At 29.2% G+C, this 27,419-nt stretch overlaps 2 protein-coding genes and 1 long non-coding RNA gene across 10 annotated transcripts; 2 read left to right on the forward strand and 1 right to left on the reverse strand.

Moving 5' to 3' along the window:
- The first annotated feature begins 2,304 nt into the window (after positions 1-2,304).
- LOC112797435 (uncharacterized) lies at positions 2,305-17,126 on the forward strand. 8 transcript variants are annotated; one of them, XR_011881421.1, is made up of 4 exons: positions 2,305-3,347; positions 3,459-3,522; positions 3,604-3,743; positions 12,242-14,144. XR_011881421.1 is itself a non-coding variant. In XM_025840352.3 (3 exons), the coding sequence occupies exons 1-2, from the start codon at positions 2,930-2,932 to the stop codon at positions 3,515-3,517; spliced, it is 492 nt and encodes a 163-aa protein (XP_025696137.1). In that variant the 5' UTR covers positions 2,607-2,929; the 3' UTR covers positions 3,518-3,522; positions 3,604-3,976. The 8 variants fall into 8 exon arrangements, 2 of the variants coding, with proteins under 2 accessions (XP_025696137.1, XP_025696138.1); XR_003199772.3 differs by having other exon boundaries at positions 2,599-3,347; positions 3,444-3,522; positions 12,242-12,403; XR_011881418.1 differs by having other exon boundaries at positions 2,607-3,347; positions 3,444-3,522; positions 13,844-14,144.
- Positions 17,127-19,676: 2,550 nt separating this feature from the next.
- On the reverse strand, positions 19,677-21,031 carry LOC112797437 (uncharacterized). The gene is made up of 2 exons (XR_003199775.3): positions 20,602-21,031; positions 19,677-20,203 (listed from the first exon to the last, which is right to left on the reverse strand). It is a non-coding gene; the product is annotated as an uncharacterized lncRNA (long non-coding RNA).
- A 3,467-nt stretch (positions 21,032-24,498) lies between these two features.
- LOC112795254 (protein FAR1-RELATED SEQUENCE 5-like) lies at positions 24,499-25,659 on the forward strand. Its single transcript, XM_025837193.1, has one exon. It carries the CDS (start codon positions 24,499-24,501, stop codon positions 25,657-25,659), a length of 1,161 nt encoding a protein of 386 aa, XP_025692978.1.
- The last annotated feature ends 1,760 nt before the right edge of the window (positions 25,660-27,419 follow it).

A 27,419-nucleotide genomic window follows, 5' to 3' on the forward strand; every position in this document is an offset into this window, starting at 1 on the left:
CAAAATATATTATTGTTTTTTTTTTTGACTAAAATTTATTACTCTTTGATCTTTCAAAATTTATTTTCTTCGGTGTTCTCATTAATTTTTTTTCTTTTTTTATGGTCACATTTAATTGTGTTTCAAATTTCAAATAGTAATAATAATCAATAGAATTAAACAGTTAAAATTTTAATTCATGATATTTTATTAAATAAATTAGTTTTAAATAATATAAAAAGACATTAATTTTTTCTCTTCTCAAATAGAGTTAAACAGTTAAAAGACATTTTATTATAGACTAATATATCTAATATTCTAAAAGAACAAAAGCTAATTTAATATTGTAGAGACTAATATATCTAATTTTATCCGTTTATAACTTTTTTAAAAAGCTTATACTTCAATTCTGTTTTAACTATATGTAATTCGCTGTAGATTCTAATAAAATTTGAATATACATGCAAACTATGAAACTCTAGCACAATTTATATTGTGTTTTACTTTATATGTAAATCATGCTAGAGTTCTATAGTTTATTTATATATATTGAATTTGTTAGAGGCTCAAAAAATTACATAAAACTAAACAGAAAAGAAATATAAATTTTCTAAGAGAGTTGTAAATGAATAATATTAGACAAAATTTGTTTTATTCAAATAATCTGCTATTGATTTTTCATATACATATAACATATTTAAAAAATATAATTCTATAAATATTTTGTTATGGCGATTTTCTTAAATAAATAGATTAATAGAATTTATATTTACATTTCTATGTTTATCAATTTATTTACATTTTAAAAATAAATATACCCGTATTCTTATTAAAAAAAATCACCCAAAACATGCTAAGTCAACAATCTTGTAACTATTTATTGAGTATTAATTATGGTTTTTTTAAAAAATTGACCAAGTCTAAAATCTGTTAAAAAATATGATACTTAAAATAAATAAATAATAAGACAACTCATATTACTCAAATTAAAAAAATATAAAATATTTAATTAAAAAAACAAAAAATCGTTTGAATAAAAGTCCTTGTTAAAAAATAAATGATATAACTTTAAGCTTTTATTATTACATTTTTTGTTAATATAATAAAAATATGTATTATATCTTAAAAATACAATTTTTTTTATTTCTCTGCTAAATCTATGTTGATAGAGCAATAGAATTATTACCCACATGGATATCAAAATAATTGTTACTTTCTTTTTAAATTTATAACTAAAATTTTATAAGAATGTAATGTCTTATCAACTGATATTCATTTAAAAAATCACCTTTGAATCTTAGGTTATGTAATTCAAAGGTCACTCCATTTATATTTTTTAAAGTTTTAGAAAACTAAAATTTTTTTCTATTTTTATTGTGGATTAATTAGACAAATAATAATAATAACATTGCTTATCTGTACTAATTATTGGTTCAATTTATCTCATTTAACTTTTTTCTTTCTTTTTATTCCAATAAATTTTTTTGAAAATGCAATTCCCAATATCTTAATGATTTTGTTTTTATAAAGCATAGAAATAGATGAACAATAAATATTTTAACTAAATTAAAAAAAAATATGCAATGCATTTTTTAAAATCTGGATTTCTTTTTACATAAAAACATAATCTTTATTTTTCAAAAAATCATCACTTTTTACTATAATTTTTTTTGTTTGGTTAGAAAACTCTTCAGTATAGTATTACTCCTTAGAATTTTACCCTCCTAACATCCTTTGCCCTGAACGGCCCACTTTTATTTTATTCCTTTCTCAACAAACAAGTATTATCACAAATGAAAAAACAAATGAGGCCGAACTTCTTCAAACTCAAATCCAAAAGGCCCGAAACACGACAACAATGTATCCAATAGCATTCCCGTAACACTGGCCAAAAAATAATTAAAAAACCCCATTCCCGTAACGGATTTTCGGAGCTCAGGCGCTACACGGCTCAACAGCTATGAGCCATCTCCTTTGCTTCTTCTGTGACACTTCTGCTATTCACCGACACTACGTGTCAATCTATCGTTGTATTTAAAGAAATCTCTTTAGCTCTATACCAATTAACATCTGTACCTTATAATTTTCCTTACTTAAATTCCTTGCAGTACCCATATACTTTTTTCATGAAATTATGTGAAAAAGATGTTAGAAGGTGAGTTAGTGTGTTGGAAAGCAAGCATGAGTTTTATGAAGCGTGAACTCCACGCAAACACAAATCTCGTGGCCGACCCACGAAACCCACACAAATCTCGTGGCCGACCCACCAAACCCACACAAATCTCGTGTTTTCTTTAAATTAAAAATAAAAAATTTATTTTCATAAAATTATGAATAATTATCTTGATTAATTACTAAAATTTTTAAAATTGGATACTAATTTTTTAAAAATTTAAATTTAATGTATTTTTAATATAAAAATTGTTTTACATATATATTTTAATTATATAATTTATTATTAAAAAATAATTATAATAGTATATTATATAAAATATTTTATATTATCAATATATTAAAATTAAATTTATTTTTTAAATATCAGAATATATAAAATAATTTTTAACAGTTATTTTTATTAGATAATATTATATATTTTTTTAATTTGCCCCAAATTAAATCCTAATTCCCCTTGTATCTAACCCTAGCCGCCATTTGTCCTTCCCCTATTACACCCACGGCAGAGGAAAACAAAAGAAAATAAGGAAAGAAAGAAAGAAAGAAAGAAAAGAAGAGAAGAGGGAGGCGGCGCGATGGGTGTCACTGCCACCGCCGCCGCCGCTGCTAATCGAGAGAAGGGGAGATCCAAGAAAGAGAGAGAGAGCGTTGGTGGGAGAGGAAGACCGCTGCCACAGCTGCCGCCGTTCGTCCTCCAGCTCGTCGCCACCATCGCGGATTGCCACTGACCTCGCGCCCGTCGCCGCCGACCACGAGCCAGAGGAGAAGAAGAACGATGCTATTACGCCGTTCCTCGCTGCAGATGAAGCTCGCCGCCGCAGCTGTTACTATTCGCGCCGTCGTCGTCGCCGAAGGGAGCCATCGTCGCTGTCATCGGAACAGAGGGCGAGAGAGAGACAGAGAGCTCGCGGTGGGGGAAAGGATAGGCGCCGCCGTGCTGCGTGAAGCTACCGCCGCCGTTCCTGCCGCCGTCCAGCCTCAGTTAGCACCGCCGAAGCTCTTGCCATCACCGTCGTTGAAGAAGCTCACCGGAGTTGCTGGAGGCTACCGCCGCTCTACCTGGTTCTGTTTTGAGTCGCGCAACCGTTTCCGTGGCCGCCGGAGACCGTATCTGAAGCCTCTGTCTTATTGGATTTTGGTTGTTGCAAGTTACTCGGCTATACGCTGTTGTCGGAACCAGGCCAGATTTACCGGTAACTGCTTCCTCCTTTCTTGAATCTGTTCTATTTCTATTTTGCTCCGCTATTCTGATTTTATTGATATCCCTGCTGCCTTACCAATCGGAATAGTGTTACTGCCATCAGGACAGATGCATAGGTCCCTGATTATGTTCTTTGCTGCTCCATCGTTGTGTTTTCTATAGCTGCAGTAAGTTATTTTAACCTTGATATCCTTACTGCTATTATTTTGCTATGAATTATTGAGAATTTCGTAATATTGACGTTCTAGGTCGAGTTTCGGTAATCGCATGGTTGGAGTAAAAGCCGTTTTTGTTTGCTGTGAAAGTAATCGGAACTGCGGATGCAGCTGCCGCTGAATGCGAGCCGAAAGAAAAAGAGTTTATGTCTGGTAGTTAGATCGCAATCGAGGTAGGAGTTTTTCTTAAAATCTAATTTACATTACAGAGTCGTGATAAATAGATATTGATGCAAAAAGATATATTTCTGTGATTATATTTGTCTTGTGGATGTGATTGCTTGTTGGACTGAATTATTGGGTGTTTGATTGCTTGAGTGAAGTATGGTTGTTGATAAGAAATGGATTTGGAAAAGTCATTTACTTGATTATTATGAAAAGTGGTTTTTCTTGGATTGAAGTTAAAGTGGTTTGATTTTGAGTCAGTCTGATTTTATAAATAATTTAATACTTGAGTTGGTTTGACTTTAAAGAGTTTTATTATTGGAATTGGTCTGATTTGAAAATACTTTGATATTGTAATTGGTTGAATTTTGAAAAGTGATTGCAATTTGGAATTGGTTGAGAAAGGATTTGAGAAATGTCTTAAACAATTCAAAAGAATTTGAATGAAATTGAGAATTTGAGTTGAAACGTGAAGGTATCTGGTGAAGAAGAAGGCAACAAGTAGTTAAAATTAGGGTTTAATTCTCAAATTTTATATGTTAAAATTAGGGTTTAATTCTCAAATTTTATATGGGGAGAATTTTAAAATATCAAAATATTTGTATCTTTTGATGTAATCTTTAATAAATTTAAATAAATTAAATATAAACCGTTAGATCATTTATCAATTTAATTTAATGCTTTAAATTAAATATTACATCAGATAAGCTCAAAAGACTTGAGCTGATTTTAGATAGATTCTTTTTTATCTATCAATTATATTTGGGTATAATAATATAAAAGTATTTTTTTGTTTATTTATTACATGAAAAACATCTTTTTTTCTTAAAAAAAAGATCTTTTAAAAAAAAGATATAAATTACAGCTTTCTAAAAAAGATCTTTTTTTATTTTTCTAGTGCTTTTATTTTTACTACTAGAAATTTGTCAAATACGCTAAAAAAAATTTTTTTTTTCAATGAAAAAAGATTTTTTTTTAACAAAATAATGGCGCCCAAACAAGCACATAATCTTATATAACTACTAGTTATGGGCCACACACCTCAAGCCTATTAAGCATAAATTCTATGTGTACATGATAATGATTTAGATATAGTTATCTTGGTGTGAACCTGTTAATTTATAATTATTAAATAATTTGATATGTTTAATTAAATTGTTATTTAATAATTTTAAATTATTAATTTTACTATAAATATATACAACTGCATATAAGTTTTTATTATATGTATATACAAAATTAAAAATTAAATCAGTCATCAATTATTTATATATAAATAAATATATTATTTAATTTATTTAATTTTAAAATCTATTTTATATTGTTAAATGTATTTTATACATAACTTATTTAGTGATTAATTTTTATATTAATATAACGTGAATGTTAATGTTATTATTATTATTATTATTATTATTATTATTATTATTATTATTATTATTGATAGATAGTTGCTTGTATGTTTTACTAAAATTTTTGTATAAACATAATAAATTTGGGCTTGAAGTAATAATGGATCAATTTGATCCAAGTAACATAATAATCAATTCAGCCATACTCATTATATGCTCTTTCACCACAGCTGAAATATTAAACCAATTGGGTTTGGATCACAATTTCTGACCCAAATATCATAACTATGTTTTCAGCCAACATAATCACAACATCAAGGCTGAATATTCATGTTACAATTGGATTTGCACCAGAATTCTTTTATTATCAGTCCAAATATACCTGCGTAGCAGAAATATTAATTTATTAACATATGTGAATTAATATTTTTACTATTTATCAAAGTAATAATATTTAGTCATCACAAATATTAGCTTGGAGTTTTCCAAATTCATCAATTTTAAACTCATCAATCTCCCCCTTGATGACAAACATTATTAAAATTGAAATGGAAAGAAATCTAAAAATTTGAGTATGAGTACTCCCTTTGAAGATTGAATTTCTCTCCTTTTTTAAATGTTACATGGCTTCCCTTTGATGTATGTTATTTTACCAAGGAAAGCACAAACCTGTAACATTTTAATCAAACTTCAAGTAACAATGTTATTTAACATATTACATGATGCTAAATGCTTGATTTATGAACAGATTTACATTGATAATAAAAAAACTCATTTGATATCATAGACTTATTTTCTACTCAATCTTTTATAATCAATCAAAGATTTATTTTTGAAGTAAGACATGCTGTTCAAATTGGTTAAAAGAATATTTTCTAACAAATCAGAGCAATCATAATTATGGTAGGAAACATATTTTTCAAACATGATATAATCTTTCCAAATACAACAACTTTCATCCTTAAAACATAGGAACTGCCAAAAATAAATCCAACATCAATTAATTTATCAAGGTAAGCTAAAAGTATTACAAACACAGTAAGTACATATTTTACCAAGATAAACCTCAAATAATGGCAACAATCAGAATGCATTATAAAAAATATTTATATTAAAAAGCAATAATCAAATAAACATATATATTTATATATTAATTTATACATTTTTCAATTAAATAATTAATCACTAAATTAATTAAATATGTCATAATAAAATAATCGATTAAATATATAATAAATGCATAATCAAACTTATTTATACCAATATAATAAACTTTTGTATAAAATGTCAAATACTTATTAATAGCATGATTGAATAAATTTTTATATTTTATCCCCCTTAAGTAAGTAGTGACTATATTGGCTAACAAATTATTGGCCATCTAACATAACTCTAAAAATAATCCATGAACATATTAGATGACTTCAGCTACCAAATTAGTTGGTTACCATATTTTTTCAATAATTAGCTAAAGAATTGTTAAATCATAAATGTCACACCAGTTTTTGAATTTGTGTCCTAGTCCTTACCATTAATTAAAACACTTGTAAAATTGTAATTGATATGATACCATGATGTTGCTTGCCTATATATATGTGTGTAGTGTGGTTATTATATACGTGCAGAACAATACCTAATTTATATATGGCATCGCCACTGTTAATGAAAATGATGATTTTAGCTTTCTTCCTCTTCCTCATGGTTTTATCATCAATGTCATCACCCCTTCCTCCACCACCATCGTCACTATGTGATGGCTTGTCCTTCGAGCTCATCCCATCCCATTCCCTAAAATCTCTATTTTATTATTCTAACCTTGTAAATCCCTTGGTTTCCCTATATAAACAAGACTTGGTAGTAAAGATTGGTATTGGTACCATCGACATCGAGGGTGATGTCGCTTACAAATCTTATCTGTTAGCATTGGACACTGGATCCGACTTAATATGGATTCAGTGTGAGAAATGCAAGATTCAAGATGAAAACCATAGGTGCTATCCTCAGAAAGAAGAACCGTTTTCGGATAGCAAGTCAAGAACCTACCAACCTCTGCCTTCAAGTCACCCCCTATGCAAACCAGTCGCTCCGATGAAAAAGGCCACTGCATATACACGGTGAAGTACAAAACTGGATCCATCAACAGCACATGCGTGCTTTCCAGTGAGACCTTCAGATTCCCCTCTACTTCGTCATCAAGTGGTACGGAAAAAGGTGAAAGGGATTGTCTTCGGGTGCGGTTATAAGAACTATGACGATGACGGTAATGCTGACGGTAATGCTGGTGATGCTTATCAGATAGCAGTGATTTTTGGCATGAGTCCTGGTCCCCTTTTTTTCTAAGCCAATATAGAGCAAAGAAATTTTCATACTGCATGGTTCCGCGCCATGTGAAAAACCCTCCTCCAACCTATCTGAGGTTTGCCTCAGAAGTGAAGCCGTTAACAAGGTTCAGACGGTGGATCTTCTTATGACTAAGGCAACTAAAAATCACTTTGTTCTGCAACTGGATGGAGTAAACGACAAGAGGCTTCAGATTGATCGGAGGAGGCTTGGAAATCCACTGATTCATTTATGGGTGCCCATGAAAAACTTGTGAGTAAATTAGATAGCATTCTAATTATCGCAACTGGGGATTTTGAAAAGGATGTCGTAACCTTTAAAGACAAAATTTGTTATAAGAGGATGAGGAAGCCACAAGGATTTACTGCCAACATACCAAGTGTCAATTACTACATCAAAGGAAGTGCTCATCTCGATTTACCTCCTCGAAATGTTTTTGAACAGAAACTAAAACGGGACACAGAATGGTTCTGTTTCAACATTATCCCAGACCAGCAAGTGAATCTCTTGGGTGCCTACCAACAAGCTGACTTTAAGTTCATTTTTGATACCAAAAAAATAAGCTGCAATTTGGTAACTGTGTTCAAAACAGTTAATTAAATCAAATAAGCTGACTGTATGTATATGCTCCAGCTTTACCACTAATTAATAAATAAATCCAATCTTTTATATATATATATATATATATATATATATATATATATATATATATATATATATATATATATATGACAGCAATGCATTGCATTATTTCTAGCTAGCAACTTAAGTGTTACTTGATATATCATCATCCCTCTTCAATCGCTCACTCATGTCTCAACTTATATTGACGACTATACATCCTCCGTTCGTGTCTTGTTTCATCGTTGAATTTTCACTAGAGAATGGATTTATTTATTAATTAGTGGTAAAGCTGGAGCATATACATAAAGTCAGCTTATTTGATTTAATTAACTGTTTTGAGCACAATTCTCTAGACCAAACTGCAGCTTATTTTTCTTGGTATCAAAAATGAACTTAAAGTCAGCTTGTTGGTAGGCACCCAAGAGATTCACTTGCTGGTCTGGGACAATGTTGAAACAGAACTATTCTGTGTCCCGTTTTAGTTTCTGTTCAAAAACATTTTGAGGAGGTAAATCGAGATGAGCACCTCCTTTGAAGTAGTAATTGACACTTGGTATGTTGGCAGTAAATCCTTGTGGCTTCCTCATCCTCTTATAACAAATTTTGTCTTTAAAGGTTACTACATCCTTTTCAAAGTCCCCAGTTGCGCGGTAATTAGAATGCTATCTAATTTATATCATATTTTATTGAAATTAAAATTACTATAAAACACTTTAAAATGTTAAATTATAAAATCACACAATAAAGAGGTAATATAAAATCATCATAGTTTAAAGTTCTAGGTAATATATGAGGTGAAATATTCGATAGAATAAATTTTTATTCTCAACTATTCTAAAATATACAAAAAGTATTTTCAGAATGATAATACTTCTATTGTATTTCTTTTTTTTTTGTGACTTTCTATTGTATTTTTTTAAAAGTTTTGAATATCGTCTATTAATTTATAATATTTTTAATTTAATTTTTTAAATTTATTATGACAAAATAACGATATAATGAAGTTTTTGTCCGCTAAAATTGCGAAAATATTTTTAAAAATTAGTTTATTCATTGTACTTTATTTTGTTTTTTTTGGGCGTTTATGTTATATTTCATACATTATTAAATTTTAATTTGATAATTTTTTTATCATCAAGGACTTATTATTTAGTTACTGTAATTTAATTAAGATTTATTTTTCATCACTAAATGATGTTATGTGTATTATGGTTATTGCCATTAAATAATATTAAATAATATTTGTAATAGCATTTTTTTAGTTTGTACTTAAATTAGTTATTCAACAAAAATTTATCCGGTAACTCATAAAAATATATACAATGTTATCTATATTTTTAATTTGAGGATTTTTAGTTTAGTTACCTATTGACTTATAATATTTAATAGTGTTTTGATATTTTTTAAAAAATTAGAACACATTTTGCCATGACCAAATTTTACTATCTATTAAATTTTTAATTGGGTAAAGATTCTATAATAAAAAGGATCCATATAATTTATACAATACATGAGATAAAATAAGACATATTTTTGTACTATTTTACAATAGTTGTTATTTTGTGTTTAAGGTAGATCTTTTCTAATTTTACTATTTAATTTTAAATGATATATGTTGTTACCAAAATTTTATTACAAAGTTATTGTTATTATTAGTCTTATGAATGTATTGCCTATTTAAAATTTATAATATTTGTTAATTATTTGTTTTATTTTTTTTATTATAGAATTCATAATTTTGTTTAACAGAAGGCATTTTATATAGTAGTGCACAATATCAAACCTCTTAATTTATTCAATACAAAAAGTATTTTAAATGAATATTATGCGATGAAGATAAAATATTAAAAATATAAGTAGAGTAAGTGAGTACTAACTTCATATTTGCATGGCTTTTAGTATTGTTTGTAACTGATTCATTATAAGAGATTGATTGAGGCATTATTTAGTAGCAGTGGTGTATGTCTCGACCTACACTAATACAAAAAAAATACAAACTTAATATGTTTTAGATTATCTTAAAAGAATTAAAAATTAGTTCTCAGAAACCAAATCAAATCACGTAAATTAAGTTAATTAATTTTGTTGATCTTCTATATTAAGATTTAATGTATAGGCAAAATGACTTAAAACGACGTTATTACATGTTTTGAATATATAGGGTACTAACCAGTTAGGACATCACCACATCTTTTACTTGAACAACTTCATTATAATGTGATTCCAGACCTATATTTTTAAAGAGCAATACAGATAAAAAGCATAATTTGAATTCATAAGATTAAAATTAGTTATCATGATTAAAGTTAACTTTTATGTCGCGTATAAAGGTGATTTTAATTATTTTAAATTTGTTTAATTTTATTCTGAAACAGAGAATATTTTAAAAATAATATTCTTCTATTATATTTTTTTTATTGATTTTTTTCAAAGTTTGAATATCGTCCATTAATTTGTGACATTTTTAAATTTATTTATTAATTTATTATGATAAATTAACAATATGATGAGTATTTTGTCCGTTAAAATTGCAGAAATATTTTTTAAAAAATAGTTTATTTGTTATACTCTAATTTATCTTTATTTTTTGTATTTATATTTTAACATTTCACATTAGGAATTTATTACATATTTAATATTATTAAATTAATATATTTTTAAATAATAAATAATGTTACGTGTCTCATGATTATTATATTATTGGCTGATATAGTAGTATTTTTTTATAATTGATATTTAAGATAGTTATTCAATAAAAATTGATTCAGTAACTCATATAAATATGTAAAGCCTTATCTATGTTTTTAATTTTAGAATTTGAAAATTATATATTCAATCACTGTTTATAATATTTAATATAGTATTTAGATTTTTTATAAAATTATGACCCATTTTACTGTGATCAAATTTTGCCATTTATTAAATTTTTAAATGGAAAATAATTTTATAATAAGAATGATTAATTTTTATTTATGCCATGTATTTAAATACATGAGATGAAATATCAATATTCTTGTATTCTTCTTCTATCATTATGCTTGTATTTAAGTCAGAATTCTCCTGGTTTTATTTTAAAATTATAAAAAATATATATTATTACCAAAATTTTAAAATATGAAAATATATAAATTAAAATAGAAACTAAAAAAATTAAATTAAAGTATATTAAAAATCATTATGTTACATTAATTTAACACAATATATAAATATTATTTTGATAATAAAATTATTATGTTTGACAACTTTTTATAATTATCTTATAACGTAGTATTTTTTTTGTTTAAAATGACTTCATTTATTTTTTTAATATGAGAATGCAAATGCATATTTTTTTTATTTTTAATATTTTATCCCAAGCATCTACATTAATTTGAAATATAAATATTTTTTTGTAATAAATTTATAATAAAAATTTTAATTAAAGAGTACTCAATACTTCTTTTAATAATTTAGAGCAATAAATTTATTTTTATTTTATAGTTATTACTTTGTAAAATATATTTAATCACTCAAATTAAAAAATACACATGACAAAAAATAAGCGATATGATAATATTTTTTCTCTTTATTCTATTTGTTATTATTAGTTTTATGAATACATTGTTTATTTTAATTTTTTAATTATTTATATACTATATGATAAAGATGAAATATTAAAAAAATTATTATTTTGTCTACTAAATTTATTTTATGAAATAAATTATGTAAGGATATACGAAGTTTAAAAAAATTGGACACCAAATTCTAGTAACTTTTTGTATTTTTTATTAAAGAGTGTTCTGTTATATATGTAATTTTTTTTAAGTTAAATAATAAGCATCAGAAATATATAAATAGTGTATATTAATTTAATTAATTTTGTTATAGAATACTAACCAATTATGTTACTATAACGTCTGTTATTTGGACCAACTCCATTATCACGCGCTTTCAATTCTAGATTTTTTAAAGAGTAGAATTAAAATATTAAGCAAAAATTGAATTTATAGCCGAAAAAATTAAATTATCATTATACATGTTAAGTTTTATGTTACCTGAAACAAAATGATGATGATGATGATGATGGGTGGCTCTTATCATTTGTCTGATTGTAGTTAATTCTGTACTTGACAATGGATTTGGAATAGAAATTATATTAGTTGATATAATATGATTGCTGATTCGTTGAATTTTCTAATTATATTTGTCAGAACATAAGGTAGCAAGACACAGAAGAAAAATGATTGCAAGAGCACGATTGAAAGTGAAACAGATGTTTAACTCTCTTGAGTAAAGTACTGAAAGTGAATCGGTATTTAAATTGAATACGTATTAATAGTTTTTTCTATTGAAAGTGAATCAACTTTAAATTCTGTCGTGGGTTGAAAGTGAATCAGTTTTAAATTTGTCGTGGGTTAAAGCCAGTTTTCGAAAAAATAAAATAAAATAAAAAGAATTGAGTACGTAGTAGCAGTTTTTTTTATTGAAATCTATTTTTAATTCCTGTCATAGGATAAAGCCAATTTTTAATAAAAAGAAAACAGGGGTAAAATAAGAAGAAAAAATTGCATACCACAATTCCATATTCCATTATATATTGGTATAGATAATATTTTTTTTAGTAATTATTCATTAATAAATGTTGCATTAATGATTCTGTTTATTATATTTCAATGTGTTTATTTCAATTAGACTCAATAAATTACCAAAATTCAAACTTATTATCTTAAACTTCTTCCTTGATCATATGGTTAGAATCGTTTAACAAAGTTCTTCAGACCATATAATTTTTAAAGTAAAAGAAAAATATAATAAAACATATTAGAAAACCTAAAAAAATAAAATAATTTTTAAAATAGAATATATATAAGAAAAATAATAAATTAAAACTTACTTGACCTATGACAGAAAAATAAAGAGAACGAAATAATCATGAAAGTTGAAATAACGAAAAATATATAACACAATTCTTATCTTAACACATTTAAATGTTATATGTCAATCTAATAATTAATAAAAAATAATATTATCCAATGTAAAATAGATTAAAAATAAGAAAGAGATTAACAAAATCAATTAACAAAGTTCTTATCTTAAGTTGTCAGATTATTTAAAAAATCAATTAACAAAGTTCGTATTTTACTATATTTATTATATTTATTGTGTTATATGTCAATCTAATAATTAATAAAAAATAATATTTTTTAATATAGAACATATTAAAAATAAAGAAAAAAATTAACAAAATATACTTAGAGATTTTTCATTCTACCATTGGTAAGTATAAATTTTTTTACATCTCTTATATGCCAATCGTATGACAGATGAATAATATTAAATTAATTAATCTTTTTGCAATAATTTAAAAAATTGGTAAATGTCAAATTCAATACTTTACATAATTAATAGTTTAGATAGTTTAGGAAATTATAAATATAGATTTTAATAATACGTATCAATTAATAAACATAGACTTTGATAATACGTATCAAACAATACAAAAAAAATATTGATAAATTTTAATAAATATAGAATATATTTGAATAGTAGTGCTCGATCTATAATTATACAAAAAAAATACAAACTTTAGATAAAAAATGGAATAAGATAAAGAGTACTTGTCCTTTGAATTTTTTTTTTAAAAATTAAAAATTAGTACTCAAAAATAAAATAAACCGTAAATATAAAATACCAACCACTTGTATTATCATGACGTCTATTATTATTTTTCAAAAGGCACCTGTATTTGGTAATGGAATTGGCATAGAAATTGTATCAACTTCCTTGTCAAATCCTCTCACAATGATTTGCAGGTGTCCCTTTCTTAGTAAATGCATGTCAGAACCAAAAGATAGCAAGATGCAGAAAAAAAGATCGACAACAGTGAAGAATATTTATAAGTGGAGCAGTTATTTAATTTCCTTACGATTGCAGCAGTTATTTAATGGGTTAATGACTTTTTTTGTTAATTATAAACAAAAATATATTATTACTATTTTGTCCATAAATTTGATTTGTAAAATAAATTATTTGAGGGTAAATGGTGTCTATAAAAATTGGACACCAAACTCTGGTATTGGCTTTATATATTGGTATAGATAGATATTGTCTCAAGGCCCAATGCTTGAAATTAAAGAACTTAGATTTAACTTTCCAATGTTCTCCACTCTCCACACTCCACAGTCCTTGATTAACAAAAAAATAATGAAAAATAATTCAAAATATAAAATTAACAAACTAATAGAATATGTATACACAACTAACCAATATTATCATTATTTGGTATATTATTTGGACAAATTCTAATTCTTCAATATAAAAAAAAACAAATTATTAACATATAAATAATACTTTTTGAATTAACTAAATATTTTAATATAGATAATTTAATATTGTCTGGACCAAAAAAATTAAGAAATAAGATTAATATTTCTTCTAAGAATGATTTTCATTAAAATTATAAACACACAATAAAAATTTAGAGTACATTAAAATAGTACCATAATAAATAAAATTTAAATATTAAATTAATAGCGTAAATTTTTAAGTGAATAATTATCAATCATAAGTGTATTATAGATATATGTAACATATTATATTATAAATAATTGAAAATTTACTAAGTATGAGTTAAACCTTTTAAAAAATGATAATTTATATCTACTAATATTATTACTGTTCCATCTATTACTTGGATTTGGACTAATTCTACTGTTATTATGAGTATTTGAATGTTTAAAAAAAAATATATGATTAGTATGAGATTAATGTATTTTAAATTCTACCAAAAATAAAATAATTTCTTATATAAATCATAGTTGTTAAAAGTAAAACAATATAATAGTAATAACCAAAATATATATCTAAACGAAAAAAACATTATTTATAAATTTATAACAATTAATTTAGATAGAGTACTTCAAGTAAAATATTGAAGGTAAGTAATTTTGGGTATGAAATAAAATAAAAAAAATTTATCTGTATTCAATAATACTAATAAGAGATGAGATGAGAAGACAGAAACAGGTAAGAGGTGAAAGATAACTCGTGAAAGTTACATCAAAGATATACTAAAGTGAGTGAAATTGGTGGGAGTTTTGTAGAGCTGAATAACTGACGTTAAGTGCAGAAGTTAATTAGGAAGGGTAATATTGGAAAGAAATATTGAACACCAAAGTTAATTAGGAAGGGTAATATATTTGAATAGATCTAGAGTGCCAGAAAGTGTAGCGGCCTTCGTCGTCTTCGAACTTGTAGATCCTGAGTTCGCAATCCTGCTCGAGAGGCCTGGCCATGTCCCATAGCACGCCATTGACCTTCGCGATGAGTGCGTTGTTGGCGAGGTTCTTCGAAATCTCTTTAGCCACATCGAACGGCGTCGTTTGCCACTTGGCGGCGTCCTTGACCGTGCCGTCGGGAAGTGTGACCTTGATTGGATCCAGTGAGAGGCGCTGGGTTTTCTGCTCGGCCTGGATGGACTCGAACATCTTGATACGCTTCGGAATGGTGGCGTTCAGATACTCAACGTCCTTGGGGTGGGGTACTATGACGGTTACGGTGGAGTAAAAGAAACGGTTACGGCGGAGATTGTGGATAGCGTAGCGGCAGAGCATTTTCAATACCTGCAGTCAGAAACTCGCAAACTCTTCTTTACAATTACGAACTCTTCTTTTCAATACCTAATTAAAAGAAACGGTTATGGCGGAGCATTTCTACTTCTAGATATTTCTAAACATGAATAGATCACTTTTCAATACCTAATTAAAAGAAACGGTTATGGCGGAGCATTTCTACTTCTAGATATTTCTAAACATGAATAGATCGAGCACTACTATTCAAATATAGAATATATTTCTACTTTTGTTTGAAAAATATATTTTTGTAGCTACTTTGATTCCACATTTTGTAAAACTCATTGAAACTCAATTTCATACAAAAGTAAAATGTATGAGAATTGATAATGGCAAAGAATTTATTATGTAGTCCTTTTATGATTCTTAAGAAATAATTTATCAAACTTCCTACGTGGAAACCCCACAAAATAATGGCATTGTAAAGAGCAACCAATATATTCTTAATACGGTTGGAGCCTTAATTTTTGAAAGCAATTTACCATTAAAGTTTTGGAACTATGTTGTTACTCAAGCTATTCATGTTTTGGAATATTTATAATACGGTTGGAGCCTTAATTTTTGAAAGCAATTTACCATTAAAGTTTTGGAACTATGTTGTTGCTCAACCAATATATTTATAAGCTGAATATTTAAGCTATTCATTAAATTCCTTACAAACTTATAAATATATTCTATATTTGAATAGTAGTGCTCGATCTATTCAAATATATTATAGGAAATTATAAACATAGACTTTAATAATACGTATCAATTAATAAACATAGACTTTGATAATACGTATCAAACAATACAAAAAAAAATATTGATAAATTTTAATAAATATAGAATATATTTATAGATAAATTTTAATACTACAGAATATATTTGAATAGTAGTGCTCGATTTATAATTATACAAAAAAATATAAACTTTAGATGAAAAAATGGAATAAGATAAAGAGTACTTGTCCTTTGAATTTTTTTTAAAAATTAAAAATTAATACTCAAAAATAAAATAAACCGTAAATATAAAATACCAACCACTTGTATTATCATGACGTCTATTATTATTTTTCAAAAGGCACCTGTATTTGGTAATGGAATTGGCATAGAAATTGTATCAATTTCCTTATCAAATCCTCTCACAATGATTTGCAGGGGTCCCTTTCTTAGTAAATGCATGTCAGAACCAAAAGATAGCAAGATGCAGAAAAAAGGATCGACAACAGTGAGGAATATTTATAAGTGGAGCAGTTATTTAATTTCCTCACGATTGCAGCAGTTATTTAATGAGTTAATGACTTTTTTTGTTAATTATAAACAAAAATGTATTATTACTATTTTGTCCATAAATTTGATTTGTAAAATAAATTATTTGAGGGTAAATGGTGTCTATAAAAATTGGACACCAAACTCTGATATTGGCTTTATATATTGGTATAGATAATAATAATAATAATATTCACGTTATATTAATATAAAAATCAATCACTAAATAAGTTATGTATAAAATACATTTAATAATATAAAATAAATTTTAAAAATAAATAAATTAAATAATATATTTATTTATATATAAATAATTGATGATTGATTTAATTTTTAATTTTGTATATACATATAATAAAAACTTATATGCAGTTGTATATATTTATAATAAAATTAATAATTTAAAATTATTAAATAACAATTTAATTAAACATATCAAATTATTTAATAATTATCAATTAACAGGTTTACACCAAGATAACTATATCTAAATCATTATCATGTACACATAGAATTTATGCTTAATAGGTTTGAGGTGTGTGGCCATAACTAGTAGTTATATAAGATTATGTGCTTGTTTGGGCGTCATTAATTTGTTAAAAAAAATATCTTTTTTTTATTAAAAAGATATCTTTTTTTATTTTTTAGCGTGTTTGGCAAATTTCTAGTAGTAAAAGTAAAAGCATTAGAAAAATAAAAAAATATCTTTTTTGAGAAGCTGTCATTTACATTTTTTTTAAAAGATCTTTTTTCCTTAAAAAAAATATTTTTCATGTAATAAATAAACAAAAAATACTTTTATATTATTATACCCAAATATAATTAATAGATAAAAAAGGATCTATCTAAAATCAACTCAAATCTTTTAAACTTATCTGATGTACCATTTAATTTAAAGCATTAAATTAAATTAATAAATGATCTAACGGTTTATATTTAATTTATTTAAATTTATTAAAAATTACATCAAAAGATACAAATGTTTTGATATTTTAAAATTCTCCCCATATAAAATTTGAGAACTAAACCCTAATTTTAACTGCTTGTTGCCTTCTTCCTCCTGGCCATTATCCTCCGCTTCTTCCCCTACCTTCTTCTTCACCAGATACCTTCATGTTTCAACTCAAATTCTCAATTTCATTCAAATTTCTTTGAATTGTTTGCAGTGCCTCACCACAACAAGGACCACCTCTCATCCCTCAAATCCTTCTTCGTCCCCTCCTCCTCCGCCCAAAACCGTCGATGATGTTTGAAAAGACATGAACCTAACCCACTGTGACAGAGACTCACCGCAATCTAATCACCGCCTGTTCGAGAAAATGACCATTGAGGCTTTCCTCTAAAAAAACGTTGCCGTCACGAATGATGACATCACCGTTGTTGCTCCTTTTTATAATCTTCATCCTGTTCCTCATCAGTTCCCGCAGGTGTCCGCCGTGGAAGGCTCATCTTCCTCCGTGACTGAGCCTTTTGCCAATGGGATGCTGTGGTGGCAAGTGGAGTCCCAGCAACCTCTTCAGCATCAGGAGGAGGCGATGGTGGTGGAGGAGGAGTTGTAGCTGCGGTGGCAATGGGGAAGAGAAGGGTGGTGGAGGAAGCAGTGGACAAGGCCAAACTTCAATGAGTCTGCTCCTAGGTTCAGGGAATGCAAACAGCTACTTACCCCCTTTTTTAATTTTTTTTTAATGAAGTTTCATTTTTTATATAATTCTATTTGATGTTTGGAAAATAGAGATTCTTATTTTGGTTTTTTCTAAGGCCATCCTTCTTGTATCTTGTTTGCCGGAACTTTATGTCAGGAAGCCAGAATGCTTAATTGCCATCGTAGAGTTATGTGTGAAGCTGCCAAAAAGTCATTGAAAGAGAAGAAACTGCACATTGGTCCATGGAAGAAGAGTAGATTCATGCAACTAAAGTGGTCAGGCTTCAATCAAACATTGACTTTAGCAAATTCCATGGGTGATATTCCAGCTAATGAACCTTACCTGAGAATTTCTGGTGTTCCTACTGTGCTAGTCACATGAAAGTAATTGAGTTAGGTGAAGGTTGAATCCCAATGGTGGCTTTTGCAGAAGGATTTTGAATTGAGACCTTGTAGTAGAAACTCATAATTTAATGTTCCAAGTTATGTAATAGAAACTCTGTTTTGTGTTGTAAATGGTTTGGTCTAATTTGATCCAGGTCAATTTACGTGTATGAGACATAAGCTTTGCACTATTATCATGAGTGCCAACAGATACCAGGAAAAAAAATTAAAGCAAAGAAGCTTTTGCAATAGGGGTTTCAGTATGTTTTACTTGATACATGTGTCAATGAATCATTCAAATTTTCAAAACTTAATAGTTGACCAAAATTACAAAAACTCAATAGTTCTACCCTTCAGGAATAGTTGGTAAAGAAGGCAGCCATTTTCTGCAATCTCGTTATACAAGACTTTCCCATAGTGCTTTCTGCATGATGAAATGAACAAAAGCTCTCTCCCTTATATAAAGAGCTTTAGGTCAATTTTTTGGTTGAAGGTCTTCTTAACGTGCATGCCATCACACACAATTCATTCTTATTTTGACTTCTAATATATATATATATATATATATATATATATATATATATATATATATATATATATATATATATATATATATATATGAGAGCTTCTTTAGATAAGATTTCAAGTTCTAAGTCCATTACTTCTCAAATATTATTATTAACAGAAAGTTAAAAGCCCCTTTTGGCATTAAAATCAGAAGTCCTTTTGTACTTCATTCTTGACACTAAAATACTTTATCATCTGTATTTTCAATTAATATATGAATTGTTCAAATACATTGATTTTCTCTAATAAATCCAAAAATTTATTTAAAAGATATTAATTTTCTAATCTATTAGTACAAAATTTCTGCAGAGGGGATAGGAAAATGCATAAAAACTACTTGGCAAATGACTCCCTAAAGTAACACCATCAATAGTGAGGGAGACACTGTTAGAACACCTAAAAAACCTTGAAGTTTCTAAGCAGCAACTATTTTAGTTGAACACCTAGACTGCAGCCATAACTTGATTGCTTCGTTTGTAGTAAAAAACCAGCCAACCTTATGAGTAGCCTCATGAATGGAGCATTAAGTTCCCTCAAATGTGATTCGAAGACACTAGCAAAACCTTTATCTGCAAGCTTGTGTTTCCCATCAACACCAACTTTTTCCATACCTAAGGCACAATCAACCATATATATTCAAGATTCTTTGATATAGATCCAACTCTGCCTCATCATCATCATTTGCCCCTAAAATTTAAGCTTCAGAAAAATTCATAAAAACAAGTACCAAAATTGAATATGAACATAAACCCAGAAATTAAAATCATGAACAGAAATCAAACAGCAATAACAAAAAAAAATAGAACATCATGAACATAAACATAAACCCAGAAATTGAAATCATGAACAGAAATCAAACAGCAATACCAAATAAAAAATATAACATCATGAACAGAAACATAAACTCAGAAATTGAAATCAAAATCATAAAAACAAATACCAAAATTTTTTAACCCTCATAAAGAGAACCCAAAAAATTTCAAAATAAACAAAACAAAACAACTAATTGAATGAAATGAATTGACTTCAACAAAACAGATTCATACAACAGAACATAAAAGGATAAAAAAAGGAGCTAAATCAAGCAAATTTCATACCCGAGGCTGAGGATCCATTGGAACACTGGAAGTGGAGCGATGAAGGGGGAGACGGAGCACCCCGGCGCAGATGACGATATTGACTCTCCAAGACCCACGCCACCGCTCTGAGGCTGAAGACGAACGACGCGAAGAGAGAAGAGAGATACTGAGAATGAATGAGACAATGAGGTGCTGGGTTGAGAAGAGAAAGAGGATGATACTGACGCCGGGTGAGGGCCTGAAACCGGCAACGAATGCTTGATGCACGGCAGAGAACAGATTAATCGTGGAGTAGGTTGTGGTGATTAGTGGGTAGAGAGGCAACGAAGGTTACAGGTAAAATAAGGGTTATCTATTATGAATTCTAAAAATATATGTGGTAAATATAAAAAATTGATAATTATTATTAAACCCCATATGAGTTATATTTATAAATTAGTTATTGTGCATTTTTAAAAGGCTCAAAAGAGTTGAGCTTATTAAAGACAGATCCGTGATTGTTACAAAAGAATAATGTTCTGTAACAATATTATAAGTTGTTGTAAAACATGATAATATTTTGTAACAACCTGTTTTATTTTGTTACAAATTGAGTCTGTCTTTGGTAAGCTCAAGCCTTTTGAGCTTTTCTAATAGGCACAAAATATAAATTAGAAATATACCCCACATGGAGTTTAATAATAATAATAATTTTTTTATTTTTTAACTAACAAAACCCTTAATCCAAATTCAGCCCACCTCCAAACTCATCATACGTTACCCTAATTCCCAATTCCTTTCCCTTGTTTACTCACCAGTTGCCGCTACTCAACTCTCCGCTGGTCTTAGCATTCACCGTCGCCGTCCAGCCAAGCCGTCGCCGTTGCCGTCCAATCCATCTAACAACGTCGTTCGTAGGCTCTCCCTCCCCGTCTCCTATTCTCTCTTCTCTCTTCTCTCTTCTCTCGTCGAGTGGTTGTCAACGCTGTGGTGCTCCATTCCCCCTACATCCTCCACTTCCATAGTAACAATGGAGCCTCAGACTCAGGTATGAAGTTACTTCATTGATTTAATTTTCTTTTTGTTCCTTTTATCTTCTTGTTGTATTCCTCCACTCCTTATATGAATCTGTTGTATTGCTTCCTTTCGTTGATTTCATTCAATTTTTTGTTCTATTTATTTGTTCTGATTCACGGGTTGTAGGCTATATTTGTTCTGTTTGTTGCTACAAGTATGTTGGTGTAGCTAAGATTCATGCCAATTTGGTAATCATATGTAGCAATTGTAATTCTCCATTATTGTTATATTGGTATCTAACATAGTGAGGCATGAGGCTTCATGGATTTTACAAACAATGGTATGAGAATGGATGTGGTTGCGTAAGAAGTAAATTTTTCGGTTCTTACTTTTTAGTGATGTAACAAACTTTGATGTTCTGGTTTTTAGTTAACCTGTTCTTATATTTTGTCTTTGAGTAACCAATGTTTAATTAGTTATGCAATTTGCATTAAAAGAAGAATGCCAAACTATTTATAGATGATTCTTTTTTAATGAAATGAGTAAAAGAAAATAGTTCATCTAGATCATGATTTTTCTTATGCCAAACTATTTATAGAAGTATTGAACAAGTTATGATTTCTAGCTATTTGATGTTGTGTTTTTTATTTCATTACTTTTGGAGGCTACAACAGCGGAGTTGTTGAGTTTAGTTTGAAAATTGCTCTACTCTTTGTTTACATTAATGGTTCTATTATGAGTTTAACACCTGACTCAAGGAAACCTTTGAATGCTTGTTGACTAGTGTTACATTATGTTTGAGAACATGATAGTGAAATGAAATGACTATGTCACTGTGAAATAAGGAAACTTACCTAAATTCTGATACATGATTATATATCATATTTATTAGGCACATGCATATATATGCCCTTGGCTTTTAATTTGGATTTCAGTAGTATCATTTTGCTTAAAGCTTATGATGAATTGTTGCATTTTATTGGTTGACTAAGCAAGTGTCTGTAAAGTGAGTGTTTTAGATTTGAGTAATGTTAGAAAATTAGCTAATTTTTTTAAAATTATTTTAAATTTTAAAAAAACAGCTTCTTTCACAACAGTGCAAAATTAAGCAAATTACTTATTGCAAATTAATTTTCCTACATTTTTTAGTAGTTTCTGAAGAGTATCACATCCGTTAAGATTTGAAGTTTGCCAATTAAGCAAATTAGTTATTGCAGAAGGCAACTTCTTTAGCTCATGATTGAAAGACAGGTTAAGGTACCTTAGATGTAGCAATTCAGCTGCTTTCAATGGAAGCTCTTTTATTGCGCAAGAACTTAAGTGTTATTTGGATTGATACCCTTTCAAGAATGCAACTTCTTTAGCTCTTTCAATTAAGCAAATTAGTTATTGCTATCAATGCACTTTTCGTGACAGGTTAAGGTACCTTAGCTGATAAGTGTTGTTTGGATTGCTACCCTTTCATGTTTGTTTTAAGATTAGCCATGAATATTTATGCTAAGGGAGGGAGATAGATAATGTACTTTAAATAGGTGGAGCTTCTAAGGTGTAATTTGAAAACTTGGTTGTGTCTATCTTTTATTTAACTTGAAATGATCATGTAAAAATGCTGTATCGTAATCCCTCTTGTTCACAGTATTGGTTTGGTTTCATGAACCATAAAACTGGTTCTGAAGTGGATCCAGTTTGGATTTATAAAAATCCAAACCATGTCCACCCCTATATGAATCTATATAATTGATCTTAATCACCAAAATATGAGACGAGATAGAGTTTAAGTTGCCATAAGAAAATTCAGAAATTAGTATTGTGATTCTTTTTGAAAATTCAATGGTTTTTGGTTAATTTTGCTTATTTATTATAAATTGTACCTAATTTATGCTATTTTTAATGGGTAATTAACGTTAGTCACTATAAATTGCAGGAAGCATCAAATAGTCAAAGACACACAAGTGATCAAAATGTGCATAATGTTAGTGATCATGTGGATGAAGATGTAACTTCTAATGCGGTGGATATGGATCAATATCGCATAAACTCTTGGGAAGATATTGGTAAGATTGATTTTTGAAGTCTATCTATGAAAAATATTTGTCAATTGCACTTTGCTGATCTTGGCTTGGCATTCAAATTTTATAATTCATATGCCAAGACGAGGGGCTTCAGTGTGCGAAAGAGTAGAAGTAGAATAGTTGATGAAAAAGTTAGAGAAAAAACATATGTTTGTTCTTGTGAAGGGCATAGATTAGAAAAATGGAACCATATGAAAAATCGAGTTAGGGAGCCAAAACCAGAGACAAGATGTGGTTGTATGAGTAAACTTCATGTTATCTTCAATGTGGTAACTGAGAGTTGGGTAGTGAGAGATTTTTGTGATGAACACAACCATGAGCTTGTTGTTCCAAAGTTAGCAAGAATGTTAAGATCTCACAAGAAAATGACTGAACCTGACATTAGTCAAATGAACCATATGAAAGAGGTGGGGATCAGTATGCCAAACATATTTGGGTCATTAGCTAGCCAGTGTGGTGGGTACGAGAACGTTAATTTTTCAATTAAGGATATGCACAATCAAGTTGCGAAGCAAAGAAGACAATTACCTGATGATTTAACCTCTGCAATGGCTTACCTGGAAACGCTAGCAGCAAGGGATCAAAACTTGTTCTATAGTGTTGAAAAGGGTAGAGAAGGAGTGTTTCGGCAAATTTTTTGGTGTGATGGCCGGTGTTAGTTGGATTACGATCTGTTCGGGAATGTGCTAGCATTTGACGCCACATATAAGAAGAATAGATACAGATTGCCGGTGGTAATATTCTCGAGAGTTAACCACCATAATCAAACAGTTGTATTTGGTGCTGCGATAGTTTCGAATGAGAGGAAAAGCACCTAGTGTGGTTACTAAAACAGCTTCTCATAGCAATGAAGGGAAAGACACCGACTTCAGTAATTACGGATGGTCATCACTCGATGGCTATCGCTATTCAGGAAGTGTTTTCGAATGCACATCATAGGTTATGTGCATGGCACTTGATGCGTAATGCAACAAGCAATATTCACAAACCTCAGTTTACGAAAATGTTTACAAAGTTAATGCTAGGTGATTACGAAGTTGGTGTGTTCGAACAAAAGTGGGAGGAAATGGTTGGATTCTTTGGAGTGGAAGATCGGGAATGGATAGTAGATATGTATGAAAAAAGAAACATGTGGGCTACCACTCATATCCGAGGAAAATTCTTTGCTGGGTTTAGAACGACTTCGAGGTGTGAAAGTCTACATGCTGTCCTCAAAAGATATATTAAATCACGCTATAATTTGACAGAATTTGTTCAACACTTCCAGCGTTGTTTGAGCTACATGCGGCACAGAGAGGATTTGGCAGACTTTAAATCATCAACTGGACAACCTGTGATGCAGACACACTTTCAACAACTAGAAAGGTCAGCAGCTACCATTTATACCCGGCAAATTTTTGTGTTGTTCCGTTCAATGCTCAACAAGGCCAGCACATTGAAGGTAATATATGAAGAGGAAACGAGTTCTTGCAAGATTTATCAGGTGTCAAAATTTTACAAGCCTAACATGATATGGCATGTGTCTTTTCATGGAGAGCAAGATGAATTTAAATGCTCATGCATGAGAATGGACTCCATAGGTATTCCATGTAGTCATATACTTGCTGTTTTGGGTTTTCTAGACATTGCAGAGCTGCCAAAATCATTAGTGCTGCGAAGATGGACTAGAAAAGCGAAGGAAGGCATTAGTGGGTATGATGACATGGGCGGCTTGATGGAGGATTCCTTGGCTATCAATCGGCGTGCATGTTTGGCACATTGGTGTAAACAAATTATGAACGAAGGGTGCCTAAAAGGGGATATTTTTAATGAATCACGAGATGCATTGGTAAATATACTTTCATGTATTAGGGCTCATAGCGGGGACAATAACATGATGGAGGAGCATGCAGAATACATGTATGAAGACCTTGCAAAGAATGGAAGTACTGAGATAGAGACCACAAGGAAGGCTAAGCGTTGCAGCTACTGTCGCAAGGGGGGCATAACATTGCTACGTGTTCCATGAAGAAAATGGATGAAAGGACTCCCAAATTTGATGATGACGCTGAGGAGAATATTGAGGGTGAGGACTACTCCTTCGTAGATGCTGAAAGTGATGAGTATATTCACACTGAATGGTTTGAGGAGGAAGATGTAAGTTCAATAAATTTAAGTTCAAGTATATTTTGTTACATATAATATTGTATGGCTAGTTCATAAGCCTTCCTATTTGCTGTTTTGATCCAGGAATATTTAAATTTCTCAAGGTATTATGAACAGAGTGGTGACGAGACTGCGTCCTCAATCGATTACGATTCTGATGGTATAAAATGTTTTAAATTTTATTTTTATTTTTTGTTATACTTATTTTACTATTTTTAAACTTAAAAATATGTCGCTTAAATTTTAGGGGCAAATGATGATGATGAGGCAGAGTTGTGAACCATCCGTTGCAACAATCAAAGACGGGTTTAAGAGCACTTTTTTCTGTTTCTATTAGTTATACTTTTGGAACTTGTTTACATCACTCTGAATCTTAAATACTTTAGAACAGGAGAATGAGTTATTCATTTCATTTTTGTGAATGTACTTATATTTGGATGATTGTTGCTGCTTGTGTTTGCAGCCAAGAATGCTTTTTATTGATGTTAAACATTAGTTTCAATATGAATCAACATTAGTTTGTCCAATTTGTAGAAAGTCTTCGTGACATTTGATCCATTCATGTATTTATCATTTAGATAAGGGATTGCTGTTCCCTCATTAATCTGCAACATGCTTGTGACCTGACTTCATTGCATCCTTATTTGAGCATAAGCTATATTGATTTATCTTTATTTGACACTAGTTATCTCTTATACTGGCTCTTATTTTGGTTTGTGGAAGAATTAATTTGTCCTTTATACTGGCTCTTAGTTCTTACTTCTGTTTGCCATTCATCAAAGCTTTCGTCATATTTGCTAGCTCCAAACTAGTAAATTACTATGAGAGCTTAGTATATATATTTGTTAGGGACTATACAAGTTTATACTCTTCTTAGAACTCATTTTGCTAGAAACTTGCTACTTAAAAATACAGATTGAAAGTCAATGTTGTAAGAGTAGTTTGGGAGAGCTTTTAGTAAAAGGTCTACTGAACAAAAATTGTGTCTAAGCATTGCAATATTACAAAAATTGTGTCCAAATTTCAAGAACTTCAATCTTGCATTCAATGGATTTCAAAGTGTGCTGAAGAAATAATCTGGGACAAAACAACAGCCTACAAACAGCGAGTAGCGTTATAATTTGGAAGGAGATATCATAGGGACATAACCACATCAATTGAAACAGTTTAGAACAATACCAGAGTGTTAGTAGATTCAGTTCTTGGTTCCTTGCGCTCATGGGGCAGGTTGGAGTCCAAATGGAAAATAATTTTTGGTTCTAAACTCATGACCATTAGATACCAGTGATCATTATCTTGAATGGGTATATAAATCTGAATACAATGCATTGTTCAAAAGAAGTGTCAAAAGATATACATAATTGTATGCTAACTGAAGAGATAAGGACAAGAGCTTACATATTCAAGTGAAGGGTATTTTTCCATATAATCTGCATATTTATCAATTAACTCTTCTATTTGGAGATGTTGAAATACATCAACCTGTTTTATATGTCATAAATTATGTAGATAAAGAAGTATAGAATAAAATATGACAATCCAAGCTTTCTTATTTGATAACCATAACAAAACGTACTGAAAAAGAGGGAGGAAGGCACCAAATTGTCTTCAGAGTAATGATTC

This window comes from Arachis hypogaea, chromosome 4, assembly GCF_003086295.3.
Source record: "Arachis hypogaea cultivar Tifrunner chromosome 4, arahy.Tifrunner.gnm2.J5K5, whole genome shotgun sequence".
NCBI lineage: Eukaryota > Viridiplantae > Streptophyta > Magnoliopsida > Fabales > Fabaceae > Arachis > Arachis hypogaea.